Source organism: Venturia canescens, chromosome 7 (genome assembly GCF_019457755.1).
Source record: "Venturia canescens isolate UGA chromosome 7, ASM1945775v1, whole genome shotgun sequence".
NCBI lineage: Eukaryota > Metazoa > Arthropoda > Insecta > Hymenoptera > Ichneumonidae > Venturia > Venturia canescens.
In genome coordinates this window covers 11045313-11072098 of record NC_057427.1, presented here as the reverse complement: position 1 = coordinate 11072098, position 26786 = coordinate 11045313, and the positions used below count along the sequence as shown (strand labels likewise).

The 26786-nt window shown below is 37.3% G+C and overlaps 6 protein-coding genes across 10 annotated transcripts; 3 read left to right on the top strand and 3 right to left on the bottom strand.

Annotated features, from left to right (window-relative positions):
- The first annotated feature begins 92 nt into the window (after nt 1-92).
- LOC122414256 (uncharacterized) lies at nt 93-2053 on the top strand. Its single transcript, XM_043425356.1, has 3 exons — nt 93-877; nt 964-1196; nt 1790-2053. Exons 1-3 carry the CDS (start codon nt 581-583, stop codon nt 1845-1847), a joined length of 588 nt encoding a protein of 195 aa, XP_043281291.1. The 5' UTR covers nt 93-580; the 3' UTR covers nt 1848-2053.
- Nucleotides 2054-2277: 224 nt separating this feature from the next.
- Nucleotides 2278-3703, bottom strand: PolZ2 (DNA polymerase zeta subunit 2). 2 transcript variants are annotated; one of them, XM_043425355.1, is made up of 3 exons: nt 3570-3703; nt 2822-3122; nt 2278-2583 (listed from the first exon to the last, which is right to left on the bottom strand). In XM_043425355.1, exons 1-3 carry the CDS (start codon nt 3589-3591, stop codon nt 2283-2285), a joined length of 624 nt encoding a protein of 207 aa, XP_043281290.1. In that variant the 5' UTR covers nt 3592-3703; the 3' UTR covers nt 2278-2282. The 2 variants fall into 2 exon arrangements, with proteins under 2 accessions (XP_043281290.1, XP_043281289.1); XM_043425354.1 differs by lacking the exon at nt 3570-3703 and having other exon boundaries at nt 2822-3545.
- LOC122414248 (putative sodium-coupled neutral amino acid transporter 11) lies at nt 3651-9992 on the bottom strand. The gene is made up of 5 exons (XM_043425336.1): nt 9498-9992; nt 9298-9351; nt 7558-7855; nt 7235-7487; nt 3651-7129 (listed from the first exon to the last, which is right to left on the bottom strand). Exons 1-5 carry the CDS (start codon nt 9570-9572, stop codon nt 6196-6198), a joined length of 1614 nt encoding a protein of 537 aa, XP_043281271.1. The 5' UTR covers nt 9573-9992; the 3' UTR covers nt 3651-6195.
- An 88-nt stretch (nt 9993-10080) lies between these two features.
- On the top strand, nt 10081-13187 carry LOC122414246 (mitogen-activated protein kinase kinase kinase 7-like). Its single transcript, XM_043425335.1, has 9 exons — nt 10081-10410; nt 10592-10817; nt 10909-11026; nt 11249-11578; nt 11636-11760; nt 11842-11990; nt 12420-12525; nt 12619-12854; nt 12981-13187. The coding sequence occupies exons 1-9, from the start codon at nt 10222-10224 to the stop codon at nt 13140-13142; spliced, it is 1641 nt and encodes a 546-aa protein (XP_043281270.1). The 5' UTR covers nt 10081-10221; the 3' UTR covers nt 13143-13187.
- Nucleotides 13188-13930: 743 nt separating this feature from the next.
- LOC122414243 (piwi-like protein Siwi) lies at nt 13931-22789 on the top strand. 4 transcript variants are annotated; one of them, XM_043425329.1, is made up of 12 exons: nt 13936-14056; nt 15896-16092; nt 16837-17024; nt 17983-18061; nt 18585-18707; nt 18920-19140; nt 19224-19409; nt 19492-19662; nt 19926-20202; nt 20331-20686; nt 21165-21573; nt 21643-22789. In XM_043425329.1, the coding sequence occupies exons 3-12, from the start codon at nt 16872-16874 to the stop codon at nt 22284-22286; spliced, it is 2619 nt and encodes an 872-aa protein (XP_043281264.1). In that variant the 5' UTR covers nt 13936-14056; nt 15896-16092; nt 16837-16871; the 3' UTR covers nt 22287-22789. The 4 variants fall into 4 exon arrangements, with proteins under 4 accessions (XP_043281265.1, XP_043281264.1, XP_043281262.1 ...); XM_043425330.1 differs by lacking the exon at nt 15896-16092 and having other exon boundaries at nt 13931-14056; XM_043425327.1 differs by lacking the exon at nt 13936-14056 and having other exon boundaries at nt 15473-16092.
- Tango9 (transport and golgi organization 9) lies at nt 22790-26540 on the bottom strand. Its single transcript, XM_043425342.1, has 6 exons — nt 26223-26540; nt 25800-25947; nt 24992-25342; nt 24155-24398; nt 23792-23946; nt 22790-23491 (listed from the first exon to the last, which is right to left on the bottom strand). The coding sequence occupies exons 1-6, from the start codon at nt 26297-26299 to the stop codon at nt 23324-23326; spliced, it is 1143 nt and encodes a 380-aa protein (XP_043281277.1). The 5' UTR covers nt 26300-26540; the 3' UTR covers nt 22790-23323.
- Nucleotides 26541-26786: the final 246 nt, after the last annotated feature.

Genomic DNA, 26786 nt, shown 5'->3' with positions numbered 1-26786 from the left:
AAGTGTGAGGAAGATAGTGGTGTTTACAAACAATAAGGGCGCGTTGTATACAAATGTTACACGCGAGTGCGAGAAAGATAGCTCAGAAACATATTAACCCTTTTAGAAGGAACCCTTGACATTTCGACGAAAACAAAAGTTACGTCCTGTTTGAAAAAATATTTGAAGAAAGGAGAACATGATACTTAGAACTTTCATTTTTCTGGAAGAAAGAAACCTAGATTTTTTTTTTCAAATTGCGTCTCCGCATGGCTGAGCATCATAATTGTTTACAAGCTGTAGCCTGAAATATATTTTTTTCGAAATATGTTATGATATAAGTACACACAGCTGATGGATATCGATTCCATAAATATATTCTAAAAAACGCCGGCGTAACGTTTTTTTCTATACTGACGTCAGTAGTACTAATAATTTTCGCGTATTTCGAAGTAATTGAGGTGCCGGGCAAGTGTCGCATCGTCACACAATAGAATCCAGCGTAACAATTGGATCAACAATAAACGCTCAGTGTATAATTTTGTAGTGGCACTATCACTCATTATGGAAATGTTATATACGTCATAATCAAATAGGGAGAATGCTCACCTGTAAAAATAATATCAGTTTGGCGTACACGTATAAAAGCTCAAAAATTTCTGCTCACCCAAAAGAGTTCTCAAAAAATTCTTCTCCGTCGCGCACTCGTAATATTCGTAATTATCCATCGAAGCGAAATTTAGTATACAATTGCGTACCGACAATGGCTGAATCTCTCAAATTTTTTGCGTTTTGCTTTCTTACGATCGGAATCGTTAACTGTCACGTTCTTAACTATGTAAACGTTTCGAAAGATGGAATTGGCACCACGTCCAAAAGCCCTAACGATTATCGACAGGTTAGTTGCAAACGAATGGAGATTCCTCATTTATTAAAAAAAAAAAAAAAGAATTAGAATAATCGTCATTTTTTTACCCTTTATAGAAAATCGCTAGTGAGACCGATGGCCTACGCGCAACCGGCGCAACCCCCGACCGTGATGTCGTCCGTGGAAAAAATTTGCACCTCGATAACCACTTCAAAAATTCGCGGAAATCATTGGTGCTGCCGGAGGGACCAGAATTTGAGAGGCCGTTGAAAAAAAAGCACGGAGAAGATAGTGTTTGGTATTTCTTAAAAGCTGAGCTCTCATCGAAGCATTCAAGGAAAACCAGAAGGTATGATGGCTGACGAAAATGTCTCCAATTCTAAAACCTTTTTTTTCAACAATATCCCAACACGCCTCGATGATCGAAACGCGCAGCAGCTTCCGGATAAAAAAAAAGAATCGCAATCCATTTTTTAACCATGGCCAAAATAAATTGAACGATTTCAGCAAGAATCCAAACAGTTTTGACACTTGAACATTATCGAATTTCTTTTCGTTCCATCCTGTGTTATTCCTGGCATCATTCTGAGTAATTTGGTATATAATTTTATATGGGGGTCCCTTATAGGATTATTTTTTTAAGTTTATTCTTTTTTACGTAGTGAAAGATATACGATGAAAAACTATGAATCCTTGAAATAACAATAACAAAATTAAATGCAAAAGGTGGAAGACAAAAAAAATCTCAAACTTATGCATAACAATTTAAAGAAAATTTCCATCAATTTTCCTTGGAGCTCCTTCTAAAATCACTGCTTTTAACAACTCCCGGTCAGAATAGCAATAATGTTGGCAAAAACATCAAAGAAAACAAGCCTACGTTGAAAAAATACTTTTTCGAAAAAAAACCTTTTGATATTAATTTGATTGAAAAATTTTCAGTACAACACAATTGGAGCTGGGTCGAAGACCTTGTTATTTCAAGCTTTGCAGTATTTAGAAGAGTTCCAAGTTCCAATCGTGTTCACGGTTGTGGCAACAGCGCTATTTCAACGGCGTGGGCAACGGTCATATTTCACACATTCCAACCTTTTCTATTCACTGGTGAATTCTGTATTATGAAAACAGATATTCAAACTGCTGAACGTTTATTGTTAATATATTCAACAGAACACGTATGAGATTAAAAATATGTTATTATTTGAAGTACACTCGAGTTTTTTATATTTTTCTAAGCACATATTATACACAGCGTATTTGGCCAGATCTATTATCGTTTCTTTTTGAGGGTGATCTGTCGAAACTCAATTTTGTGTTTTTTTGAATTTTTTTTCGTTGTTTTCTTCTGTTTCGAAAATATTCGAACAGGAGTAGAGAATTTTTGGAAGTCATGGAAAATTTGGCACGAACGAGAAATATATCGCACGCTATACAGTTACGAAGGCACTTTATTTTTCAAAATATAACATTCGATTCCGAGAGATTCACTTTTGACACACGTTAACGGAAGTAAAGCAGAGTCAAGATTGACGACCGATCCGCGCTCCCTCAACATCCACGGAAAATTTTGAAATGTATCTTTATTGGTTAAAGCAACGTATGCTCCTTGCGAAGATTCGACTTCTACTGTAAAGCTCGAGTTGTCCGGCAACAATGTCAAATACGACGTTGCCATGCATAGTTTTAGACAGATCGCTCTGATGTGATCCTCCGTTTTGAAAAAGTAAGGATCCTCTCTGCAAGTACAAATAATGGTAGTTTTTCATAATTCTTTATAAACCTGCCCTGACAAGACATTATTAATCTTCGATTTTCGTATATGCAGGTGTGATTTTTATGGTATGTATTTTTAAAAATCGATTATTTTCTCCGGTCGTAAATTTGGATACTACTAAGTTCCCGTAAATGGTTGACTTATTTTTTTTTTTTTTTTCAATTATAATTTAATGGATAAAACAATAAAAGTATACGCACTCCAACGGGCGGCCATTTTCGGCGGTGTATATATTGAAAACATATTTTTCGATAGGAACCTTTTGATCATCGAATATGGTGAAATTGACTGTTACACCGGTATCTGGATCTGAGGCGACCATTATTTTGATAGCTTTCAGTACATTTTTTAGATACTCGTTGACTTCTGGATGTTGACAAAAATGCGATGCCGTCGAGTATATTTTTTTTTCAGTGAACGCCTCGCTCGGATAAAGCTTCCTCGAGTAGAGGATATTATTGAATGCAACCTCGAGAAATTCTATCATAAGATCCGTACACACTGCGATGGAAAATGTTGAAACACAGTAAAAAAATAACATTTCGTTTCATGAAAAATTGATAAATCTAAAATTGTATCGATCAAGAGTCATTGCCGTCAGAATTCATGACAATTTGACAAAATTAATGATAAACGAAGACAGAGAGGATAGAATTATGAAATTGAATGGTATAGCGGGACTGAAATAAAAGAAAACATTGGGACCCGAAGAGGATTGCGAGGGCAAAAAAAATGCGGACGAGTGATTAACGAGAGGATAAATACGGTCGGAGAGCGATATACAGATACCGAGCACGAAGTTTAGTATGAGATAAAGTTCAAATCGCCGAAGCGGATGAGAGTTCTCGGGTGCCTAGTTGCGATAGCACACGATATTGAATATCGTCTCCAGCTTCTGTAGCAACTTGTAGCCAAGACAGTCCATCGGCGGCCATGATGTATACTAACCTCTTTGGTATTGGTTCGACATAATACAACATTTGTTGAGATGAATCACTCGCTGGAGGATTTAACTGAATTATTCATATATTCTGCTGTAATGAGATTTCATTTTTATTGTTGTTCATACACGTGTACACTGGAATTTATAATATACTTATATAACATGAAATTCAATCATTTCTCGACTGCTCTTTTCCACGTGTATTACACCACCATACGCGCGCGCGTCACTCACAAATAGTCAGAAAATATAGACCCGTCTATGCGCATGCGTCTAGTTTCATCAATTTCGTACGGTCGCCACCGGTATAACGGTCGTTAGCGGTAATGAATAATAAAAAACAAATTAATGGGTTTGGAAAGAAAAAATCGAGAATTCATCACAGTCAAATATAGTATTATATATATGTACAGTAGTATGGAGAAGACCATTTGTATACTTTTGTATTTTTTTGGCAATCTGATCTCACAGGAACTGTGACCATCCACTGTGGAAGCATTAAATACATATATATTTATAGTAGATTGTTGCACTTTCATTGTTTATCCATTATTCCGACTACCACGTCATTAAAGTAGTACATACGGATGTTTTGATCAAGAAATTCATTGAAGAGGATCGCTGTATTTTAAAGCGTTCAATCCACATTTGTATATCCAAATTATAAGGCACCTGCTTGCAAGCACAATTGCCAAGGATCTCTTTTTGCGATGATTGCTTTTGTAAGATCTGAAAGTACATGCTGGAGAGAAGCAGTTTTTTCTTCATTATTCTATGCTGTTCCAGTGTTATTCGAGTATCAGAAAAAAATGCCAATTTTCAAGACTCATGCTCTAATGCTTTTATTTGCAGGATTTTTGCCGAGCTTATTTTCCCAACAAACTTTACAGCATGAAATTGAATTCCAAATTTGAATTACTATTTTTTCTCGAAAGTTAATCACTACGTCGTTTTTATCGAGTCATTCACAAAATAGTTTATTGCTAATCATGATTTGTCCATTTTTGCTCCAAATAAAGCGTATCTTGAAGCGAATTGAAATTATATCAACTCACGAGAGCTTCGTGTTTGCAACAAAATTTCCAATCGCTGCAGAATTATTAAATGATGCATCGGAGGTACAGTTTCAGTCAAAAATGCGCGAAATTCATAAATCTCAAATATTTACATCTTACACATAATAAAATACATGTAAATTACTCGAAAGATAGTTCAATACTTTTCACTTCTAGAAACGTTTTTTCTACTTAACTAATCTTTCATTCTTATTGCATTACTTTCGGTTTTGTTCCACTGCGAGCAAAAAATTTGACAACGAAGCTGAATCCGATGCATTCAAAAGCCAGTTTCAATATTACACCAAAAAATCAGTTAACGAGAGCCCTCCAGGATATTGTCGCTGAGCTACTTTCATTCGATTATTTCAAAAATAGCTGCCACTTCTTACATATGTAATTTCAGACTTTATGAGCATCGCTCTAAGAAGAAATCAATGACAATTGAATGCAAAAGGTACTATGTGTCGCGTATATATTAAGATAATGTGGTGGCACCACTATAACATTTTTTTAAATATAGAGCCTTGATTGCAAGATTTGATTTCAGTTGCGAAAGTATTGCGCGCCGCCTGAGAGGTTGAAACAAATAGTGGAAATAAAACCTCTCTGGCATATGCGTAACGGTTTTTTCTTTCATTTTTAGTAACCGTTAGTGTCATATGTGGCCGGTGAGAAAACTTGCTAAACGCACGCTGCGGCTACGGAACGCGTTTCGTAGCCCCAGCCACAGACGAAAGTTTAGTATTCGCTTTTACTTACATTACTTAACGCACGTACACACAGACACGCGCGCACACACATATAGAAATCAGCTGTAAATGCATCGATCGATGCCATAAAGATTCGCTGAAAAAATATCGACCGTAGCAGAATGCTCGTGTTTACCTATAAAATATATGATGCCAATTTCTCTTCACTCCCATACTCGTCTAAAAACGTCCAAAGTATGTGTAAATAATGTCCAAAAAATATGACTCCAGTTCACATGTGAATAAATAGAAAACATAAAATTTGTCTAATAAAAGATAAACTACGACTAAATAACAAAATTCTTAGAAGCGCCTCGGAGATCGTTCATCCTTTAGAAGGCTTCAGAATGAAATAAAAACTACGTGCTAGTACGAAAGTATAGGATAAAATAGTCGCATAACGAGCCTCTCCTCATCGTTTCGCTCGTTAATTCTAATAATATGTAAAAACTTGAATTCATCTATTGTGCCAGAATAACAGTAAAAATGATCGGACCGTCATCGATCGGAGTTAAAAAAGACCATTCGAGAGAGCGTTTGAAGCCAAAAACCTGATAAATCGGCTTAAAGGGTAAAAGCAGTTAATATTCTCATCTTGCTAATAAAAAAAAAGCATAGAAGAGTGAAACTAAAAGTGTTGGAATGTAAAGAGACGATTTGAAATTCGAACACCACCGAGGAAGAGGCAAACGGAATATAACCGATTTCTTTGGTGTGTGCGTAAGTGTTGAGTGAATGCTGTGCTACACACAAAACTATATAAATGTGAATTAGTACAGACGCACACATGCGCGTATATTCACCAAAAGTGGGCAATGGATTCATCAATTGGCTATCAATTTCGAAATAATTTGAGATTTACTAGATATAGTTTCGGTGCTAGTTGTATAATAATTCGTAACAGTGGTCGAAGGGGTTTTTATAAAGCTCGCAAGTGTTGTCGTTGCATCGTCGATTATTTTTCCAAGTGGTTCTCTAACGGTGGAGGAATCTAAGGTAGGAGGAGTTGTCGTCGAGTTTTCCATGCAGTATGACATTATTTTACCGTGCACACAAGACTGTGCGGTATCGTTGTTGAATATGACTAGAAAGAGACCAGACAGGGCTGCGAGAACACCTGCCAGCAGTAGACCAAGAGCTGGGAGTTTTCTTACCGACCAGATGCTTCCCTCTTCGAGTTTCAAATAGCAAAGAGCTGGTAGAATGTAAGCCAAAGGAACAGCAGCCAGTATGCCATTGAGCTCGAGGACGACACCGAGGCAGTCGGTCGACATCGATATCAGATAAGCAGTAACTATTATCGCCATCGTGATCACGAGGTACCGACGATCCGACTCCGGGATATAAATGTCATGATTGTCACCGGCGCTTTGACCATCCGGAGTTCCCTTGATTGCAGTCATGATAACTTCCCTGGTGACAAAACACTCGATCGGAAAGGTGAGAAGTATCGTTCCGCTGAACATTATTCTCGAAATATTCATGAGGTCATCGTCCCAGCAATAATTTTCCATAAGATCGCCTTGTACATAAGCGGTAAACGTAGCGTAACCGGCGACACCAAAAGCTGCTGCTACCAAAAAAGATGTCAGAAGGGACCAGTGAGTAACTATGTCCCATTTCTCTTGGGTCACTCGCTCGATCGAACCGTAGATCAAAAAGGTGTTGTGATGGCACATGAAGGCGAAAGCCATTATACCAACCGACGGTATGATTCCTGGTAAGTTGGCGAATCTCCAACTGTCCACGTGTTTAGGCCTGCGTTTTATTATTCATATTATCTCTCAATGTACATACTCCTTAATTGGTTTTCGTTAATTCACCGAGCTCGTCGGTGAGTACAGAAAATTTGGTACTACTTACACCACCGATGACATGCTACCCATCCTGATGAATATTGCCACAAGAATAAAACCAACGCAAACCAACGAGAGGAAAGAAATTTTAGCGAGACGTGCCACATTTCTGTACAGACACAGCGGTATTGTGATGCATAGCGTTGCTAGAAGTACAACTACTTGCCGTTGGCCCAATATGCTATCCTCTTCCATTCCGGTCAGTCTGATTATAACTTTGGTCACAGTGTCCCCGACAACAACATTGTAAGATACCATGGCTGCAAATTAAACTCGTTACAACAATGCTCTTCTATCTTCTTCCCTTATTTCATTCCAATTATTGCTCACCTATGAACGGATAGATGAATTGCAGTGCTGTAAGTATATAAAATCCTGGACGTCCAAAACTGGCTCGCATCAATCCTTGGTAGCTCATCTCACCGCACAGATGCCCACTTCGGACCATCAGAATCAATGAATAATCAGTCAGGATAGCGACTAATATCAATAGCATGATTCCAAGACCAAATCCAGATTGATGCAACGCGTACGGTATACCGATTACTCCACTTCCGATGATAGAGTTGATGAAATTAAAACTCGCCAGGGGCAGACTCGTGAATTTTCCCGATTCGTTTTCATCCTCCTAAAAAGTTATCTTGCGTGTGGTTTGAGTACATTTACAGAAATTTCGTTCTTAATGATAACATTGTTGAGTAATAATTATTTCTTCTTGTGGCTACTTATGGTTTCTACTTTAAAAATATATTCAATGTCAATGACATTGATCCACTTGCTTATTTCTTCGTAACGATGTAACATTGAGAAGCAGATGAATGAGGGCTACCGTCCGCTTTGTGGATTTTCATTCACATACACCAATACTAATATGCTTTCAAAAGTTATATAAAACATCCACGAAATTAAAGCTTTGAGAAAATTTGTTTTTGTCTTGGGGGGAGGGGGGGGGGGGGGGGGGGAAGAAAAATCGAAATATAAACATGATATCAATCAATTCGTAGCTCTTGGGGAAAAAAAATTATTTAAAAACTTTTGAAACATTCGATACGATATTAGAGACGACATTCGATGTTGTTTTTACGTCATCAAACTCAAGGTCAGCATAAGCGAAAGCCATTGCAACGGCTCACTCCGAGTACTTACTAAAAAAATTGGAAAAATCTCAATAGCTCAATCGAGCTATTCACTGTCGCGTTTCAATACGAAGTTTCTTCCAACGTTTTGAATGATTTTCAGAGGTGAATTATGCTATTTTTAAATGAGATAAATAACAACTTTGTTGTTTCCTACCATAACTCGCAGCTTGTAAAGACTATGAGATTTTTTATTTTCCCACTCTTCATATATTGAGAATGATTTTGATTTAAAATATTTATTTGAATGAGCGGATGATTCTATCCACAAAACTTAAATCTGACAATCACAAATCGACACTTATTCGTTAGTATTATCACAGCCAATATTACCACTCGAGTTTCAATGTATTTTTCAAATCTTTATTGAGGGACAGGCACAAAGTTCACTACTGTATTTTTTCAACTGATGTTTTTTCTATTTATTCATGTTCCTATATGGCTTGAAGTAAATGTTTCAATATAATGAATATGCCTGGCTTGTGTTTATTTTATGAATACCCTCATCATATCAAATATTGAATATTGTGTTATTAATTTGTTCTACAAAATAAGTAATAACTTCGTTGTAGGCTGATTGGTTCACTACGCGAATCCAAGCTCTTTTCCAGCCAGAATCATTGAGTAAGAGACCAATAAAATTCTGGTCAATTAGACTTGAGGTGGCTTTGATCGTCTCATACATGCATTTTGTTATGAATTTGGCAAAGTTCTTTTTTCCCAATTATGCTTCATAGTCAATGGTGACGATTCCATAATTACATGCCTTTTTTTATTTATATAGCTGTTATGCAGCAAAATACTTCAGTATTTTGATACAGAAGGTGCCTTGCAGATGACAAGCGCCGCTACTATTATTGGCATAATTATTGTCCAGAATAGCTGATTGCATTAGAGAGTTGAAAAAGGTCTCATAGTCATGTCACTTGCTTACCCTGACAAGCTGTCTCATGTCGTCGTAAGAGTCATCTGTACCAAGGCTGCCACCCTGTCAACATGTACATACTTGTTGACATAATAAGTATAAAAGAAACTGCACTACTGTCATGTGTTCGTTAAATTAAGCATACTTTCACGATTGTTTAGAATTGTCAAAAGAAGCTAACAACAAACAAATATTGATATTAAACTTACGTCTTCATAATTTTTTCTTGCATCCAAAATATAACTTTTTTCATCAGCTGGTCTTTCAGAAACGATTTGAGCCATGCTTCGTTCGTAAATTTGTGAAGTCCGAAAAAAAAATCGTTGCGATAATAAACTACGAGTGATTCGTGTATTTGACAGCAGCAATCAAGAAACACGACTAATGTACGAAAGAGATGAAGCTTCGTCGGGAACGAGTCAAGTCCTTATCGATTGTGAAAGAAGGCGCCGTCGCTGGCACCCTATATCGACCTGTAGTGTGGGAAGCTGCTATACAGTTATATAGAGCTGATATAAAGAAGATTGCGGTCAACTCGTCACCGTTATCGTTAGTGATAGTTCCCATGACGAAAAGCTGAATTAAAAAATTGCTCGACGGATTACTGGGATAGAACACGAAGTGCAAAAATCTATAAAGCAGCGAGTTGAACGATACATCAGTTGAATTGAACATGAGCTAATTTTGTAAACAGTATGTGAATGTGAAACACTGTATCGTCGTACTGTATGTAAACAAACAGTGTTCGAAGCGATTGAAGCGCCACAACTTGCAATACCCATCCATCCTACTGCGAAATAGAATGCGCGTAAAGAAGGTAGAGGACAAAAAGTAAGAAATGTGAGAAATGTTCTGTCGTGTGGTGATGCTGCTGTTTCGCGTTGTGAGTCAAACTATTTGCGACACTAAAAACGGACAAAACAAACAGTTGGAATGAGTGAGAACGGGAAGGAGTCAAGGGGGAACCAAATACAATTGGTGGAAGATGGGAGATCAAACTCAGCGGTGACAGGTGGAGTGTTGTCGAGCACGTCCGACCGGGCGCAACAACAAACGAGTCTCGGTCAGCTGACGCAACAATTCGTCGAAGAGATTGATTACGATGAAATTGAAACTGAAGAGGTATGATGAGATTCAACCCTACGAGTACAAACGTAGGCCTCGGAGACCCTAAAAAAAAGTTGCCATTCTCGAATCTCTCTTGAAGTTTTATAGACCCAGTGTGTAAAAATGGATTAAACTTTTGATAATAAATTAACCAGTAACTGATATGGAGCTAACGAATATTTCATACATCGAGTAGGTGGTTGGGAAAGGGTCGTTCGGTGTTGTTTGGAAAGGAAGATGGAGAGGCCGTTATGTGGCCATAAAGCACATAGACACCGAAGGAGAAAGAAGAGCTTTTGCAGTGGAGGTACGACAATTGTCACGAGTTGCGCATCCAAATATCGTAAGATTGTATGGAGCATGTACAAGAAATCCCGTCTGCCTGGTAATGGAGTATGCCGAAGGGGGATCTCTCTATAACGGTACAGTGAGAGAACCACTTTGGATGATCACACAGGCTCATATGCGAGCCCTTTTCTACATGCATCATTATTTTTGTTGTACTTTTATTAGTTCTGCATTGTGAGCCACAACCGAGGTACACAGCTGCTCATGCTATTAGTTGGGCCCTTCAATGCGCCAACGGAGTAGCCTACCTGCATAACATGAAACCAAAGCCACTCATACACAGGTAAGCAATTGTATATTGGCGTTTTTCTTAACATTAGAACAACTTTGGACTCCGTTAAGCTGGAATTCTTAATGGTTGTTGTATCTAAACAAGCATAAAGTTTCTCAAATTCCTCAATTCGCTTTCCACTATAATTACCATGACTGACTGATGAAAATTCTACATTTCTTTTTACCAAACTTTATTCAAAGTGAACTTATCAACATCCTTATATTTTTCCAGGGATCTAAAACCCCCAAATTTGTTACTCGTATTCGGTGGTCGCACACTCAAGATATGCGATTTTGGTACAGCCTGTGATCTGAATACCTACATGACAAATAACAAAGGATCAGCGGCATGGATGGCTCCAGAGGTTTTCGAAGGTTCACGATACACAGAAAAATGTGATGTATTCAGCTGGGGCGTTATACTGTGGGAAATTCTGTCAAGACGAAAACCTTTCGACGACATAGGCGGTTCTGCCTATCGGATTATGTGGGCAGTTCATATCGGTCAGAGACCACCGTTACTGGAAGGTTGTCCGAGACCGATCGAGCAACTTATTGTACAGTACGTTATGTGATTAAATTTGTATCCGCATATCATTCATTATTTTTCGTACTGCAGATGTTGGCGAAAGATTCCTGAGGAACGTCCATCGATGAACGAAGTGGTGCGAATTATGACGCATCTTTCTGAGTTTTTTCTCGGCCACCCGGAGCCTCTCGACTATTCATCCGCATCTCCTGAAAGTACGTTCATTATTCACCGGATCTATTGGCATATGCCTACGCATTTTATCCGAATTTATTGACTTTCACATTTGAATTCAGGCAGCGATATTCCCGAGACAAACGATGAGGAAAATAACGAGGCTGCTTGTTGGATGCCCAAATACGAAAGGACTGTTCTAACGTTATCGTCGCAAATACCCGACAATGGCAATCCACCCTTGCAACCGCTGCACATACAGTGTGATCCGGTTAGTATGATTTTATGTGCACTTCATTGAAAAGTGGATGATCGCATCAGCCAATCAGACTTCAGTTGATCGATTGATCTAAAAAACTATTATTTATTCATTTCATTCGCTTTGTGTCCGTTTGAAAGAGGGCTCAATCGAGCGTACACGATTTGCGTTGTTTTTGGAAAGATAAATAAACGATGAGAGTATAGTACATTCAACAAGTACACGTTCAATTGTCGTATAAAATATTTGATCACGTTGCTGATAGATTCTGTGGTAGAACATTTAGAATAAACAACTGTCAATTAACAGAAACAAATTCTTGAAGTAGTTTGAGTAATTTTCCAGTTTGAAGAGCTGTTTGTAGAAAATTGATTCGAAATCAAAATTGAAGCGTTTCTTCAGTTTCAAAGTTTTTCATTTGCATTAATTTTTTTGCTTCAGGATGCATGGGAATTGAGCCAAACTGATTCTTCTTGGAAAATACGTAACTTGGAATCATTGGATAAGGTGCTTTCGAAGAATCATAATATCAATAAAACTCTTCAGCGTGAGTGTGTCCAACAATTTTAACTGGATTGAAATGCCTTCAATTGAATGGCTCTTCCAAACCGACCTACTTGAAACCCTCTTATCCTAATAGATAGCGAATTGGACAACATGTACCGTTTATTGGACGTTGAATTGCGACCCCTAACGCCCGATTATAACTCACGACTTTCACAAGACATTTTCCAACAACATAAACAACTCGCTCAGGAGTATCTTAAGGTTCAAACAGAGATTGCTCTTCTTGGACAACACAAGAGTGAAACATTGGAAAGTTTGAGCACCGACGCTCTCAATCAACTCGAACTTCAGAAACTTCAGGATGAAAAGGTGGCCTGGTCGTTTCTTTGCATTGTTAAAGTTTTTTGCTCTATCCAATAGTCGTTTTTTTTATATACAAGGGCCTATAAATTTCATCTTTCATAAAATATTTCATTTGAACATTATTATTTATAGGAATCTCTTGTAAAATTGTACCGCAATCTTAAACGCCAATTGGAAATAATGAGAGCAAAATCTGTGGCTTTGTGCTATCAAACGGCAAACGATCATCAAACTGTTCCTGGCGATGATGGTTGGGTTCTCGTTCCACGCCCAGAACTACCAAGACTGTCATGATGTATATTAAATAAATCGAATAATACTTTTATTCGACATTCTGAATGTGGTTTTTTCTTGGCAACTTTATACATAGGAATGAAATCTGCTCTTATTTTCTTTTACAGGATTTCATATTTTCAACAGACCATGCTCTGTATTTGAATTTGGTTCAAACAAAAAATTTCAAAATCTATTCTAAAATGACGATGGCAAGGGATGAATAAACGATTTTAAAAAGTCTCAAAATTAATGATTTTGCGTGGTAAAAGGAAGATAATAAAAGAATCGGATAGGCTGACTAAACATACGTAAAAAAAATGCTGCAAATTAAAATTTGCAAATTGCTAGCCCTGTATCTCAAACCGTTTCCGAGTTACAAGTGTTTTAATTTTGCAGTGCCACAACATACACACACACACACATCCGGACATTTTTTCTAGATATGATTTTTCGATGTTTTGGGACATTTTGGGCACATTGGTATTGAAAACTGGAAAAAAAAGTGTTCATCATCACAAAGCTTCCTCTATGAGGAAGCAAAAATAGCCCGAAAAAAGTATAAAACATTTTTAGTGTGGAAAAAATTACAAAAATTTTGAAAATTCATTCAAAATTTATGTAGCAAAAGAAATCATTTCTCATACTAAAAATTTTCGTCTAAAGGTTATTTCACGTTTCGGTGAATTTTATGTGACAGTCAAATATCTCATAATTAATGTCTGGAGCGGGTTTTACCATCAATAAAATCAGGGTGAATTTACCTGGATGAAATGCCGACCATTGGTGGTTATGAAGAGACTGCAGCTGTAATCTCTGGACAAAGTATATCGACAGCCCTGTCGTCTGCTAGTCTGAAGCTCTCGGAGATTTTTAGGCCTTCAAATCAGTCAGACCGTGGCGAGACACGACAGCTAAGCGTCTCAATAGACCAGGTAACAAAAAGCATTAGTTTTGGAAAAAAATAAAACGCAATAACCATGAGTGCCATACTACACGCGGAAGAGTTCCTTTATACTAACTGCATAGTTTTCTATTCGAGTTTTGCATTTTTTTTCAAATCATAAATGGGTGATTTTTTTTTTGGTTTTTTGCTTATAAAACTAGAACTAATGGAGCTATTCAAATAAATTCACGAGACGAAACGTAAAGAATAAAAATGCGGAGAGAATGAGCGCTGGAACGACCCGATCGATCAACTATTAGGGGGAAACGCATAAAAAACCGAAAGAAATCGCGTTTTTTTTCGTATCGTCGCCATTTTTGAAGTTGCAACGATGGCTCTGCAAGATAGTAGATAATGATAGATACTTCCTGTATGCAAAATCCAATTGCTGTTGGATAATTAATTTTTCCGTATTAGCAATCAGAAATTTTGAGTGCCATGTATTTCGCAGCGAGTTTGGATTCTCTGGAGGTCGTCTGATTTCAATTCCTTAAACGGATTTCAAAAGTAGAAGTATTCATCAATGAAACGTCTGCTTAGTTTTTCGTTGAATTGCTGAAAAATAATTGAAAATAGCATGCAAACATGAGCAAAAAGCAACCGAGCGCGCGGAGGTGTCGAGCGGTGAGATTCGAACAGCGGCCACGAGGAAGGCGCCAGCATCCAGCATGCCTTTATACGCCTTCCCGCGGCTGCCGTTCGACCCCCACTACTCAGTCGCTCGCACGCGCTCGGCCGTCTATTTTCTGGTTATCTCCCTCGCACTCAGGCAACTGACAAAAGTCACCTCCGAATCGTGTTGACTCTTTGTATGAATTTGTTGCGAAAAGACAATAATATGTCACGAATGTTTTCCTCGTTTCTGTCTCCCTAATGCCCGTTTTCTCCAACGTTAATTTGAGCTTAAACTCGGTTCATCCTATTCGAAACTATATGAAAAAAAATTGAACTGAGTTTGAACCGCGTCGAAGAAAACGGCCATTAGTGTGTATACCAATACATTCTATGCCAATAATAAGTTACCTGCTTATCGAACCGACGCCTTTTGATCGAGTTTGAATATTCATCAATATTAACTGACGCTTTCGTGATACAAAGAAATTTTGTCAATTAAGCAAAACGACCTTCTTCAAGGAGTACATTTTTTTCGGTTTGTAATTTCGCGAAAAAACTCCAAGGCTTTCGTTTCAAGTGAACCACTCAAGGTTGTGTAAAAAAAAAGTTGTTTCCTGATATGGTTGTTATGCTGTTTAAGCAAATAATGTTGAGAAAAATCGTAAATTTAACTATGTTTTTCGCAATATGAAATTGGTGTTCGATTTTTTTTTCGACATGAAATGCGCCATATACTTGTCTTTCTACGAATCTGCCGTGAATTTGTACAATGTATTCCTGGATGTTTACTTCCATTGTTTTCGTTATTCCTATCATACAAATGATGAGATAAACTCTCGTATCGTGTGCGAAAAAAACTTCGTATTTCGAAGAAACGTTCCACCTCTCGCTTTGCCAATTAAAAATCTGTCCATTTTGTAATATCCGTTTTTTTTTTCATTTTTCCTAAATAAGGAAAAAGATTCCGAGAAAAAATTTCAATGCTTGAGATTCAGTGAGAGAAATTGTAAAAAAATTTCCATTTCAGTCATTGTCTACAGCACCTAGGGCCATATGCGGTTCACGTGTTATTCATGCAGCCATACTTTCAATTGTAAACGAGATTTTCTAAAAGATTTATTACTCTATTCAAAATAAAAGGGTCGAGGGTCGTTTTCCTCAGCGGTCATCTCTCACCTCCTCTATGTGCACAAACGTAGTTGCCGTTCTGTAGCAGGTATTGGCGTTTGCCGGGTTGGCAACACCGCTTAAGCGCAATCATCTTCCCGCGGTTTTGTGCTTTGTCCAGCCCGGCTATCTGCTTTCCTGCGTGCTCTTGTTTCGCTCTCACGTTCTCGAATTTATTCGGCGTCAGCCAATTGCCGGTGCCAGTCGGTCTCCGCATTGGTAGTACGTTCCTGAGTTTGTACGGTTTGTATTTTATAAAATTCGATACGGTCAAACGGGTCAAACATGCTTGGTTATTAGATCATTTAAGAAATTTCACATTCGTTCACTGTCCATGTTTTTTACCCAATTTATGCTGCATTCAAACTAAAAGTGTATTCGAAGAATAAAAAAAAACTGCGCGAGATACATATTTTTCGGCTTCACTTTCCCTTCATTTATTTATCTGACGACTTTACACTTATGTGTGTTATTTGCAGTTCGAGCTAACTTCCAAAATATCTAAATACTTTAATAAAAAAAAACAAGCATACATAGGTAAGAAAAGAAACGGCTTGTGACACAAAATTAGTTCAAATCGCGGTCGGCTTACGAAAAAATGAAAATGAATTCAAAACCGGAATGTTTTTCTACATATTTGTCATATTCTTGCCGTTTCGTGTCTAGTTTTAGAGATGATTCATTGATATTCTGTTCATTCAAACCTCTGTACATCAAATAATCTACAAACTCGTTCTTGCCTTTTTTGAGATAATCTAAGAACTAAACATTTTTTTTGCCTACTGAATTTGAGCTTTAGTACAGCAACCTGGTACAACATTTGTGTTGATTAATCAATAACTGGATAAATGAATGAATAAATGATAATTTGTATATTAACCTTGACTGAAATGTCAATTTATATTAATAGATTGAATTGCAGAAAAAAATACTTTGTTCCAATTTGAGAATCTTGATAATAAACTTCTTCATAATTTGATGAAAAAGGGAAATAATTGAAACGTGCAAGGCAAAGCAAAAAAATGAGTGACGAGTACAGTCGTCAAGATCATCTAAAGGGTGAAGATGAAGCTCCTCGACACTATGGCCAGCAGCCTAGACCCCACGAACCAGAGGCTTGGACCCAGAGCTATTCCGCCACATCAAGGGAACAATCTTCTAGTCATCAGTCACAGGTATATATAAATTTTTTGTATTATCCAAAGAGACTCGAACATCAGTCGAAAGGCAGGATATCAGAGAAATGATTAAAAATACCATGCATGAATAAACTTTAAATTGTGTCAGTCTTTCCACAGTCAAGTGGAAAACTGCTGTTTTAGTTAATGTTTGGAAACTTGAATATAATTTTTAGAATAATCAAATAATATTGTTAATTCTTGCAGAAATAAAACAACATCAACTTCCAAAATAAATGTGTAGAGTGAGGAATCACTATGATTTTCATATCTGATACAGAAAGCTTATACTTACATTGTTCTAACTTCAAAACCAATTTCCAAACATAAATGACTTCTCAAGTAATTTTTATATAAAGTAAGGATATGTTCAGGTGGCGACTGAGGTATGTACTGACTTGTGCTGCTTTACTGAGTGGAATACAGTTTTTCTGATTTTTTATTGACGTCGTACTGAAAAAATAAAATTCTAGTCATAACATATTGATACCAATGGTATCCCTTTATTTTTACCATCATCAATTGAAATTTTAACAAAAAAAAATAAGAAAAGGATAGTCATTTATCATTCAGAAAATTAGTTTTTATAACAAAAGCGTTTTTTGGTATTCAAGGTAACTTCCATTTTTAATTAAAAAAAATGTTTTTCCATGTTTTTTGATCTTTTGAAGGGTGTGCTCGAGAGTGCGAATATCTTCTACAGATTGAAATATTTTCTTCCACGATTCTTTTGTCTGCCACACATGTTTAGTTATAAAAGTTTCTTGTAGATGTGCATCCAGAAAATATAAAATTGTATCGAAGTAGAAACAGGTTTCTTCACTTTTCAGAATTAGTGCAACATTATCGTTAACATGTTCATCTGTTGAAATCTACGATGTCATTGATTTTCAAATAACTATTTTGACTTCTTTGCAATATATTCATGCTCTTGTATTACTTGTGATGGGTACAGAATATAGGTCACTCAATGAGCAGGACTTCTGCTGGATCATCATCATCTGCCGGTGGACCATCTACATCGGGTCAATCAAGTAATATGCTTGTGATATTATAGATAAAAGTATTAAAAGACGCAGTAGCGGTTCGATGCCAAGTATTAAATAGCAAAGCCAGTGTGGGCTCTACCGTACTCTCATATACGCGAATATGCCGATTTTATAACGTCAGTGTGTCCAAATCGTTTTGACGGACAAACCTGTTGAGCAAACAATTTGAAAATAATGAGTGACGATTTATTTATGCCTGCCGTCAAAAACCTCGTTTAGTGTAAAAATAATTCTGGATTTTTATTTTCACGAGTTATAAATATTGGCACAAAATATCATAAAAATTAGATACACAATCTATCCTGTTTAAATACTTATGAATATAATTACCGTTCATACAGAATCTCCAAAAATGTCATTTTCTCAAATTCATTGTAAAAAGTTACTTGACTAATTGTCATTGCTTGTTTTTACAGTTAGTAAGCATTTGAAAATGAAAATCGCAAGTAGTAGCGTATATAGATTTGTACGTAAATAAAGTAGAATTTTCTCGATATCTGACTTGTAGCTAGAGGCTCCAGAGGAGGAGGAGGAGGAGATTCCTCCAGAGGACGTGGAATGTCACGGAGACAACAAATGACAAGAGCGGAAGTCTTTCAAACTCGACCTAAGGAGTTGCTGACGAAACAAGGTTTGTGTTACACTTTTTAATCTGAATGATATTCCCATTGAGTTCCTCGCAACATTGAATATTTTGGAACCTTGGACGCCTCAGAAGAAATTGAAAAAAAAAAATTTGCATCACTTAATGTTTTAGCTCAGACGGAAGGAAACTTGAAAGTTCATTGTGTAAATATTTATAATAGCCTTTATGCAAAATCTCAAAACATGTTTGTCTTCCAGCTCTATGTACTCCCAAGGATTGCGAGAGTGTTCAGCTGCAAGCTAACTACTTCAAAATGCTCTCATCAACGAATTGGTGTTTGTACAAATATAGGGTCGATTACGCTCCAGAGATAGACTTAACTAGAAGACGAAAGGCGTTGCTTCGGGAACACAAGCCCACTCTAGGACCGTTTATTTTTGATGGTACCGTTTTGTACACGAGTCACCGATTGCCAGAGGTTTTTATCGATTATTCTGTATGAAATATGAAAAACAAAATCAGTCAACGATTTTATGTTTGAATGTTTTTTTTACCGGGTAGCCGTTAGAACTCCAAAGCAAGATGCAGCCAGAGGACACCGATGTTCAAATATCCATAAGATTCGTTGGTGACATGGGGAAGGGTGATGAACACTATATTCAGTTCTTCAATATAATAATGCGCAAATGCCTTGAATATTTGAATCTGCAACTTGTCGGAAGAAATTATTTTGATGCCCAAAACCAGGTGACATATTTTAATAATTTTATCCCTAATTTACTCTTTCACCGTCCACCATAGGATCATAACGCCGTTGATCTTTTTGAAGGTTGAAGTACACCAATACAAATTGTCCTTGTGGCCCGGTTACGAGACTTCAATACGTCAAATGGAACGTGATATTCTGATGTGTGCTGAGATCACTCACAAAGTTATGCGTCAGCAGACATTGCTCGATATCCTCAATGACTGCTACAGAGAACACGGCAACCAGTATCAGGTAAAAATTTCGTAGAACTTCGTTTGGTTGAAATTTAATTCACAATTGTGTTTATTGAATAATTTTTGTATAGTGAAGAAAAGACGAGGGGAGATGGGTATTTTATTTAAAAGAAGTACTGTTTCCCTGTTATTCATTGACGTTTTCATTAGTTTTATAGAATTTTGTGTAAAATCAATTTGCTTTTTTGATACTGACTCAAATCCGAAACGATGACTACTTATTCATAAAATATTTATTTGAATGTATTTACTTATTCACAGGAGAGATTTAAGGCTCAAGTGATTGGACTCACAGTTCTCACCGATTATAATAATCACACCTACAGAGTCGATGACGTTGATTTTGACGTATCCCCGAGATCGACATTTTCGCGCGCTGGCGTCGAAGTTTCTTACGTAGAATATTATCTCAACAAATATCAGCTCCGCATAAGACAAGAGTCACAGCCTATGCTCCTGTCCAGAACGAAGGCGCGCGATCGCCGAGCTGGCCTTTCTGAGCTTGTGTATCTCGTACCGGAGCTCTGTCGATCAACCGGTGAGTTTTGGCACAGAATAACCACGACTTCTGACACATTATTCTTCACAAAAAAATGTATTTTTCAATAATTCGTCGTAACTGACTCTCGTCCCTTGTCTGAACGTTATGCTCTCTACTATTGACAGGTCTAACCGACGACATGCGCCGGGATTTTCGAATGATGCGAGAACTTGGGACCCACACGAGACTGAATCCAAACGGTCGAATACAAAGACTGCTCAGCTTCAACCGACGACTTCAAAATGAACCAAAAGTCGTGCAGGAGCTGAGTGAGTGGAATCTCAGGTTGGATGACAAGCTCGTAACCCTGCCGGGTAAGATATTAAAACCCGAAACTATTCATTTCGGACAGCGACAGACGAAGACTACTGATGCACAAGCCGACTGGACTCGTGACATTTGCAGGAATCAAATGTACACGTCAAACAAGCTGCAGAACTGGTGTGTCATCGTTCCCAATCGTCAGGCACGTGACGCTGAAGTAAGTCCATACGAATTACGGTTTGGGCACAGCAGCTGGAATCTAAAAAATTACTCCTTACATAGCTTCCATTTTATCATAAGTTTCGAGCTTGCAACACTAATATGAGTGCTAAAAATAGACACTTGGAAAATATCATCATTCGTTAGTCAGACCTTTTAGCCATGATTCTGATCGATAGTGGTTTATAAATCGATGACTTTCACGTAGGAATAAAAAGTCATTCGAATATAGGAAGCGTTCTAAACCTTGCAGGATTCTTTTCGAAAAATTTCGTGCTTTTTCGAAAAACAAAATGGTTTTCTCATTTCATCTCTGATACAGAATCCCTTAAAGAAGAAAAATCGAAAGATTTTATGAAATAGGAATGATTCGTTTTTCTTTGCGACCATATCAGTTTCCCCTGAAATTAAAAATTTACTTTTCAGACTCATTGAAAGTATCGATAAAAACAGTCTTAATGTTTTATGAATTTTAGGCCTTTGTCCAATCGATTCGGAGCTGCGTGCGTCAAATGAATTTCCCAATATCCACACCGCAAGTCCACGTAATTAATGACGACCACGCAAGTACGTTCACGTCAACGATCGAGAGAGTGCTGAGTCAGGCGAATCCTCAGATTGTTATGTGCGTCCTACCGAACAATCGTGCTGATCGATACTCCGCAATTAAGAAAAAATGTTGCGTCGATCGTCCAGTTCCCAGTCAATGTATTCTAGCTAAGAACCTCCAGGGGAAAGGAGTTGCTTCAATCGCCACAAAAGTCGCGGTTCAAATGAACTGTAAGCTCGGTGGATGTCCATGGACGGTGGCTATACCTCTGAAAGGTCTCATGATTATTGGGTTCGATATTTGCCGTGACCCTCATGTCAGAGGTCGAGATTATGGTTAGTATATTTGTTTACAGTTGTTATTTATGTGATAGGAAATCTGCTGAATGTTGAATTTGATAATAGGTGCGATGGTAGCGTCCCTTGATCAAAATCATACGAGATACTTCTCCGCAATTAGTGCTACCACCAGTGGCGAAGAATTAACGAGCAGTTTGACGGCGAATATAATCAAGGCACTTCACAAGTACCACGAATTGAACAAAGCACTGCCGAGTCGAATGGTTATATATCGTGACGGAGTCAGCGATGGACAGATTCCTTTCGTGCACGATCACGAGGTTCAATATATCAGGCGAAAACTTGAGGAGCTGTACGGTGACCCGAGCTTAGTCAAAATGGCGTTTATAATCGTGACCAAACGCTTGAACACGAGATTGTTCTTGAGAGGGAATAACCCGCCACCTGGCACAGTGGTCGACGATGTTATAACGAATCCGATTAAATACGATTTTTACATAGTCTCTCAGTGCGTGAAGCAAGGCACAGTATCGCCCACTGGTTACAGCGTTATTTCGGACAACGTAAACCTCGATGCTGGAAAGTTACAAAAATTGACATACAAGCTGACTCATATGTATTTCAACTGGAGCGGCACTGTCAGAGTACCCGCACCCTGTCGATTTGCTCAAAAGCTTGCTACCCTCGTTTCTCAGGCATTGCACGCAAACCCGAGTCCTCAGCTCGAGACTGTTCTGTTTTTTTTGTAAATTTTTTTTTACAAAGTCTGTGAGCGATCTTACGTGTTCATACAGGAATAGTCAGTTTTATTGAGTTTGTCATCCAAAAGTTCATTATTTTAGATTTTTCGATTAAGAGCTCCGAAGTTCCATACTAATTATGTGGGTACATTTATGTTATGTACAAATGTACGATAATTCGATCCTTTTACCACGGGAAAATACTCAAGAAATACAAAAAACTTTGTTTTGTAAAGTTGATGGCTGCTTTTCCAAAATTTTTTTGTTTTATATTTTTATGCTTCAATGTCCAAGTTGCAGTACGAAAAAATTCATGCGATGTGTAGAGCGAGGGAACAAGTTTTATAAAATACAAAATTGTTTAATTTCTTTTTACTTAACTTTTAGCCATGATTTCGTGGATCAAAAAAATTAATAAAACGGTAACTCGACGGCTTTGTAAACTCTTGATGGAAGAAACTTCTGAAATAAAGGCCTACGTGCACTGGATTGCATAAATGTACATACACGGATCAATATGGAAAATATTGTTATTATTAAATGTCTGGTCACATTATAAATTGTCACAATTGAAATACATGACAATCGGTGATTTATCAACTTATAAAAATAATATACGAATATCTTTAAAACAAATAGCACATTTTCACAGCTCATAAATGTAAAAACCTCCATACGTGGTCATGGGATATGCCAGGGTTGAGGTAAGCAATTTTAGATTATTTCAGATCTGTAGAAAAATTTATCGTCAATCGTTATGATAAAATAATACAGCTTCTCACTATGCATTGAAACATTTTTTTTTTGCAAATATTTTGAGAACATGATTTAATTTGCGTGATGATTCATAACGTTTTCGTCTGCTCAGTAGAAAATGAAAAACTAGCTTCGTCTAAAAACGGTTCTGCACTCATTAGGTCCATCGAGTACGCACAATTCTGATGATCTATCCAACATGACACTGGGATGTGCGATCGAATGTTTCAGTTGTAATAGCAATAGCGAGTTATAAAATAATTTTTAATACGGATTGTTCGGAAGAGTATTCATCGCGCTTCGTCGATGTCGTCGGCCGCTGCGTTGAGCACGCGAACTTGGTCGTTCTGCGGTGGTCGATGGCGTCCCAATCTGGACTGACATTTTCTCACCAATTGAGGAATGACAATGTTGTGGTAACACGCCATACCGATGAGTAAAACCGTAAAACCAATAAGCTAAATGAAAAAAATAGAGCGTACTTTAATAAATTTTTACGCTGATAAGCTTTTTTCGAAAAATTATATTCGAAACATGATTAATTAAGGTGATCCATCAGATGCGAGAGTAGGGGTTGGTAACTGAAAACCCTGAAAACCAGATACTGGGTTCTCTTCTAGGTTTTGACACTAATTTGGGCACTTTTTTTCGAAACGTCAAACGTGCCCTAGTGAAAATTTATTTACTTCAGTTACCACCCTCCACCCTCTCATGCAATTGATAAATAAACTAAATTATATTTCGTTCAAGGCACTCACCTGTAAATAATGGAAACCTTGCCATCCGAAGGCTAATGAAAAGCCCCAAATAACCACAGTTCTGACACTGTCGAGAATCATTCTACTAGTTGCACTCATTTCTTTGGTAACGCTGACTCCGGCAAAATTGAAGAACGCGATACTCACGGTGATGCCTGAAAATTTGGACGATTTTAACACTATGATACATTGCGATTCTTCAAAAATCAAACTAATTGAAATTTTTCGTTGAAATCACGTGCAATCCATCTTCAAGGTGCTCTATCAGTCTATCAGCAAGATATTTACAGAGCGAACGAATTACAAATCGCCTCGAAAATGCTGAGTGTACTACAGCAAACGATCCACTGTATTTCGACTTACCGACTATTGCCATTAAAAGGCGGCCGCTGTTTCCTATTTGTGCGAACGCATCCAAAGAATCTTCCAATGTACCACGTGGATTGTCCGCAAACGGAGGGCTACCGGGAATAAAATTGAGTGGAATAATAAGAATGCACATTCCAATAAAACCGAATATGCCTTCCCAACCAACGGCTTGAAGCGGGGGTATATCGTGTCCGGAAATAAACTTTTCTTCCACTACCATTTGAACTGCGGATATGACCTGGAATGTATGGAAAAATTGAAAGTGATATAAGAACATGGTGGACACAATTGTAAGAAAAAACAGTGGTATAGTGGTTGGATCGTCAAAGTTGAAGCCCTTTGTCAATTTAATTCTTTCTCAAAAATATCAAAACTATTATCTAAGTACTTGCGTTAACTTCAAAAGATGTTTGTTAAAATAATAGAATATTTACTAAAATGCGAGACATTACAACAACGTTATGAAAATTTGTCGACGTTTCGCAAACGTTGCAGTTTGCGTCAGCGTTGACAAACGTTAACACTATGATGAAACTCGATGCAGCATGTATTTTATAAATTTCAGTTCTAGATCGTATTTCCACTTATTAAGTCCGAAAATATGTTTCAGTGGAACTGTCTTTTACTGCGTTATCAAATATTGAATTTAAAAATACGCGCTCTATTATCGCGAGTACGACGGAAATGCCTGGAGATAAAAAAAAAGATGCATACGAAGCGCTGGAACTTGCGCGAATTTGTGCACTTGAATTTTGATCTGGAGCTTAAATTGACGGTATTGAGGACTCAACTCGGAACAACTTCCATCGGAGAATTATAATTGAATCTTACCTGAGCACATATTATTAAAAGGTCTCCAGTTAGAATTGAATTTATGTTCATGTTGGAGTTCGCATTGAGGAGCAGATCGCTGGCACCCACTAGCGCCAAACCAGCAATGACAAAAGCTATACCGCTCCATTCTCTTTTACCCAATTTCCTATCGAGAAATCCAACTGAGAGAATTCCCGTAAAGACTATGACCGAGCCTCGCAGCATTTGAAAACTACTAGGGTATGTCAAATTCAATCCGACATACATTACAGAAGTTCCAATCATGTCGCAACAAGCCGGAATAAGTAAAAGCATTGGATTGAAGGTACGTGAGCCTTTGGTTAGCGAATGATCATCCACTGATCTATCCTGAAGATTGAAAGAATAAAATTAATTTATATATCGATATAAAAAGTAAAAAAAAATTAAAATACATTTCCTTTTAAATTTATCATTTTTCAAAAATAATTACAGTGTCGTATAAAGATTGTTTAAGTATTATGAAATAAAAGTTTGTGTCATGCCACAAACAAATTTTCCAATTACTTGTTAGGATTGTTTTTAAGATTTGTTAATAGTATATGAATATTTCTTTATTCCACATCATCTTTTACGCCAACTCAAGTGTTGAGCTTTTTCTGATTTTTTAAACCCCTTGAAATTTGCACAGAATTGAAAATAGTTTATGATTTTTTTTCTGATTCATCTTCAAATCCACAAAAGTGAGTTAGATTTGATCACTGATTAGCTCAATTCGGTCAAGTTTACTGTGCAAGGGATGAGAAATCCATCAACTTAGATTGTTTGCTTATAAATAATCACCTACCACACTCCTGTTAATGTAAGCAAATGCAATCTTGAACACCAACAAGCAGAGCATCTCTCCCAGAAACATAAAGCAAGATTGCATGAATGGATGATTGAAATTCTTTGGCTCGCCATCATTCCCAGGGACTATTTGTTTATCTGCGTACCTAAAAATTGTGAAAATCATTGAACCAAGAGCTAATACCAAAAGTTATAGGACATATAAACTACTTTTTGAATATTGGTTTTCAGAATAACAGTCAGATCAATTATTAGAGCGTAAAAATTTGAACAAATTTGTAGCATGAATACATGGAAGAAAAAATTATTCGAGTGTTTTTTATCCATGCAAATTTTAACCATTTGTTCATACCGAACAAAGGTCGAAGCCTTTGCTTTCGTATCAATAACACATTACTGATATAGATAACTATTTACTTACTTGACCGATAAGGTATTGAATGATCCTGTAACAACCATTGTTATTGCTAGAAGCTTTTGATAATGAGTCCAGGCCATTTTTATTGATCTGTTGCACCAACCCTTTTTTTTATAAAATTCTATTAACTAAAATCTCACAATTTCTTCACAAACTTCTCATTATATTGCGTGTTTCTATCTTTATTGGATTATATTTATTCTACGCTGCCCGCTATCGTTTTTGCGCGTACTAAAAACATCTGAACAAAGAAGTTCGATGAGAATGCAGGGGAGTGACACTCAATGCGCCTGGGATAAAGTTTATCATTTTGGCAGTTCTCGAAACGGATCTCATTGGTCGAGCGTTCAGGGAGTAGCTTTCTGTTACCACCCACTGCCTACAAAACGTGTGTGTGTTGTGTTATATTATTGCTTGTCGTCATACACTCATACACTGCGTTTCAAACACTAACTACGCAAGAAGAAGAAGAGGAAGCGTTTCGATCGTTTCGAACACTAGTGAGATCTGCTGCGGTGTTGTTGCCGCCGGGTCCGAATTTGCCAATAACTATATATATATATATTC

Bases quoted from the DNA above. Each gene is read 5' to 3' on its own strand.
- LOC122414256 (XM_043425356.1), top strand. From the start codon at position 581: ATGCTCACCTGTAAAAATAATATCAGTTTGGCGTACACGTATAAAAGC. The intron at 878-963 runs GTTAGTTGCAAA...TACCCTTTATAG, and splicing joins GCCCTAACGATTATCGACAG to AAAATCGCTAGTGAGACCGA. The intron at 1,197-1,789 runs GTATGATGGCTG...AAAAATTTTCAG, and splicing joins CATTCAAGGAAAACCAGAAG to TACAACACAATTGGAGCTGG.
- PolZ2 (XM_043425354.1), bottom strand. From the start codon at position 3,162: ATGTTATTTTTTTACTGTGTTTCAACATTTTCCATCGCAGTGTGTACG. The intron at 2,584-2,821 runs GTGCGTATACTT...TTGTACTTGCAG, and splicing joins GAAAATGGCCGCCCGTTGGA to AGAGGATCCTTACTTTTTCA.
- LOC122414248 (XM_043425336.1), bottom strand. From the start codon at position 9,572: ATGGCTCAAATCGTTTCTGAAAGACCAGCTGATGAAAAAAGTTATATT. The intron at 9,352-9,497 runs GTAAGTTTAATA...ACATGTTGACAG, and splicing joins CAAGAAAAAATTATGAAGAC to GGTGGCAGCCTTGGTACAGA. The intron at 7,488-7,557 runs GTGAGCAATAAT...TTTAATTTGCAG, and splicing joins ATTCATCTATCCGTTCATAG to CCATGGTATCTTACAATGTT.
- LOC122414246 (XM_043425335.1), top strand. From the start codon at position 10,222: ATGAGTGAGAACGGGAAGGAGTCAAGGGGGAACCAAATACAATTGGTG. The intron at 11,579-11,635 runs GTACGTTATGTG...TTCGTACTGCAG, and splicing joins ATCGAGCAACTTATTGTACA to ATGTTGGCGAAAGATTCCTG. The intron at 11,991-12,419 runs GTTAGTATGATT...TTTTTGCTTCAG, and splicing joins TGCACATACAGTGTGATCCG to GATGCATGGGAATTGAGCCA.
- LOC122414243 (XM_043425330.1), top strand. From the start codon at position 16,872: ATGAGTGACGAGTACAGTCGTCAAGATCATCTAAAGGGTGAAGATGAA. The intron at 19,410-19,491 runs GTGACATATTTT...ATCTTTTTGAAG, and splicing joins ATTTTGATGCCCAAAACCAG to GTTGAAGTACACCAATACAA. The intron at 19,663-19,925 runs GTAAAAATTTCG...ACTTATTCACAG, and splicing joins AACACGGCAACCAGTATCAG to GAGAGATTTAAGGCTCAAGT.
- Tango9 (XM_043425342.1), bottom strand. From the start codon at position 26,299: ATGGCCTGGACTCATTATCAAAAGCTTCTAGCAATAACAATGGTTGTT. The intron at 23,947-24,154 runs GTAAGTCGAAAT...CCAAATTTTCAG, and splicing joins CCTTTTAATGGCAATAGTCG to GCATCACCGTGAGTATCGCG. The intron at 23,492-23,791 runs GTGAGTGCCTTG...TTTTTCATTTAG, and splicing joins AAGGTTTCCATTATTTACAG to CTTATTGGTTTTACGGTTTT.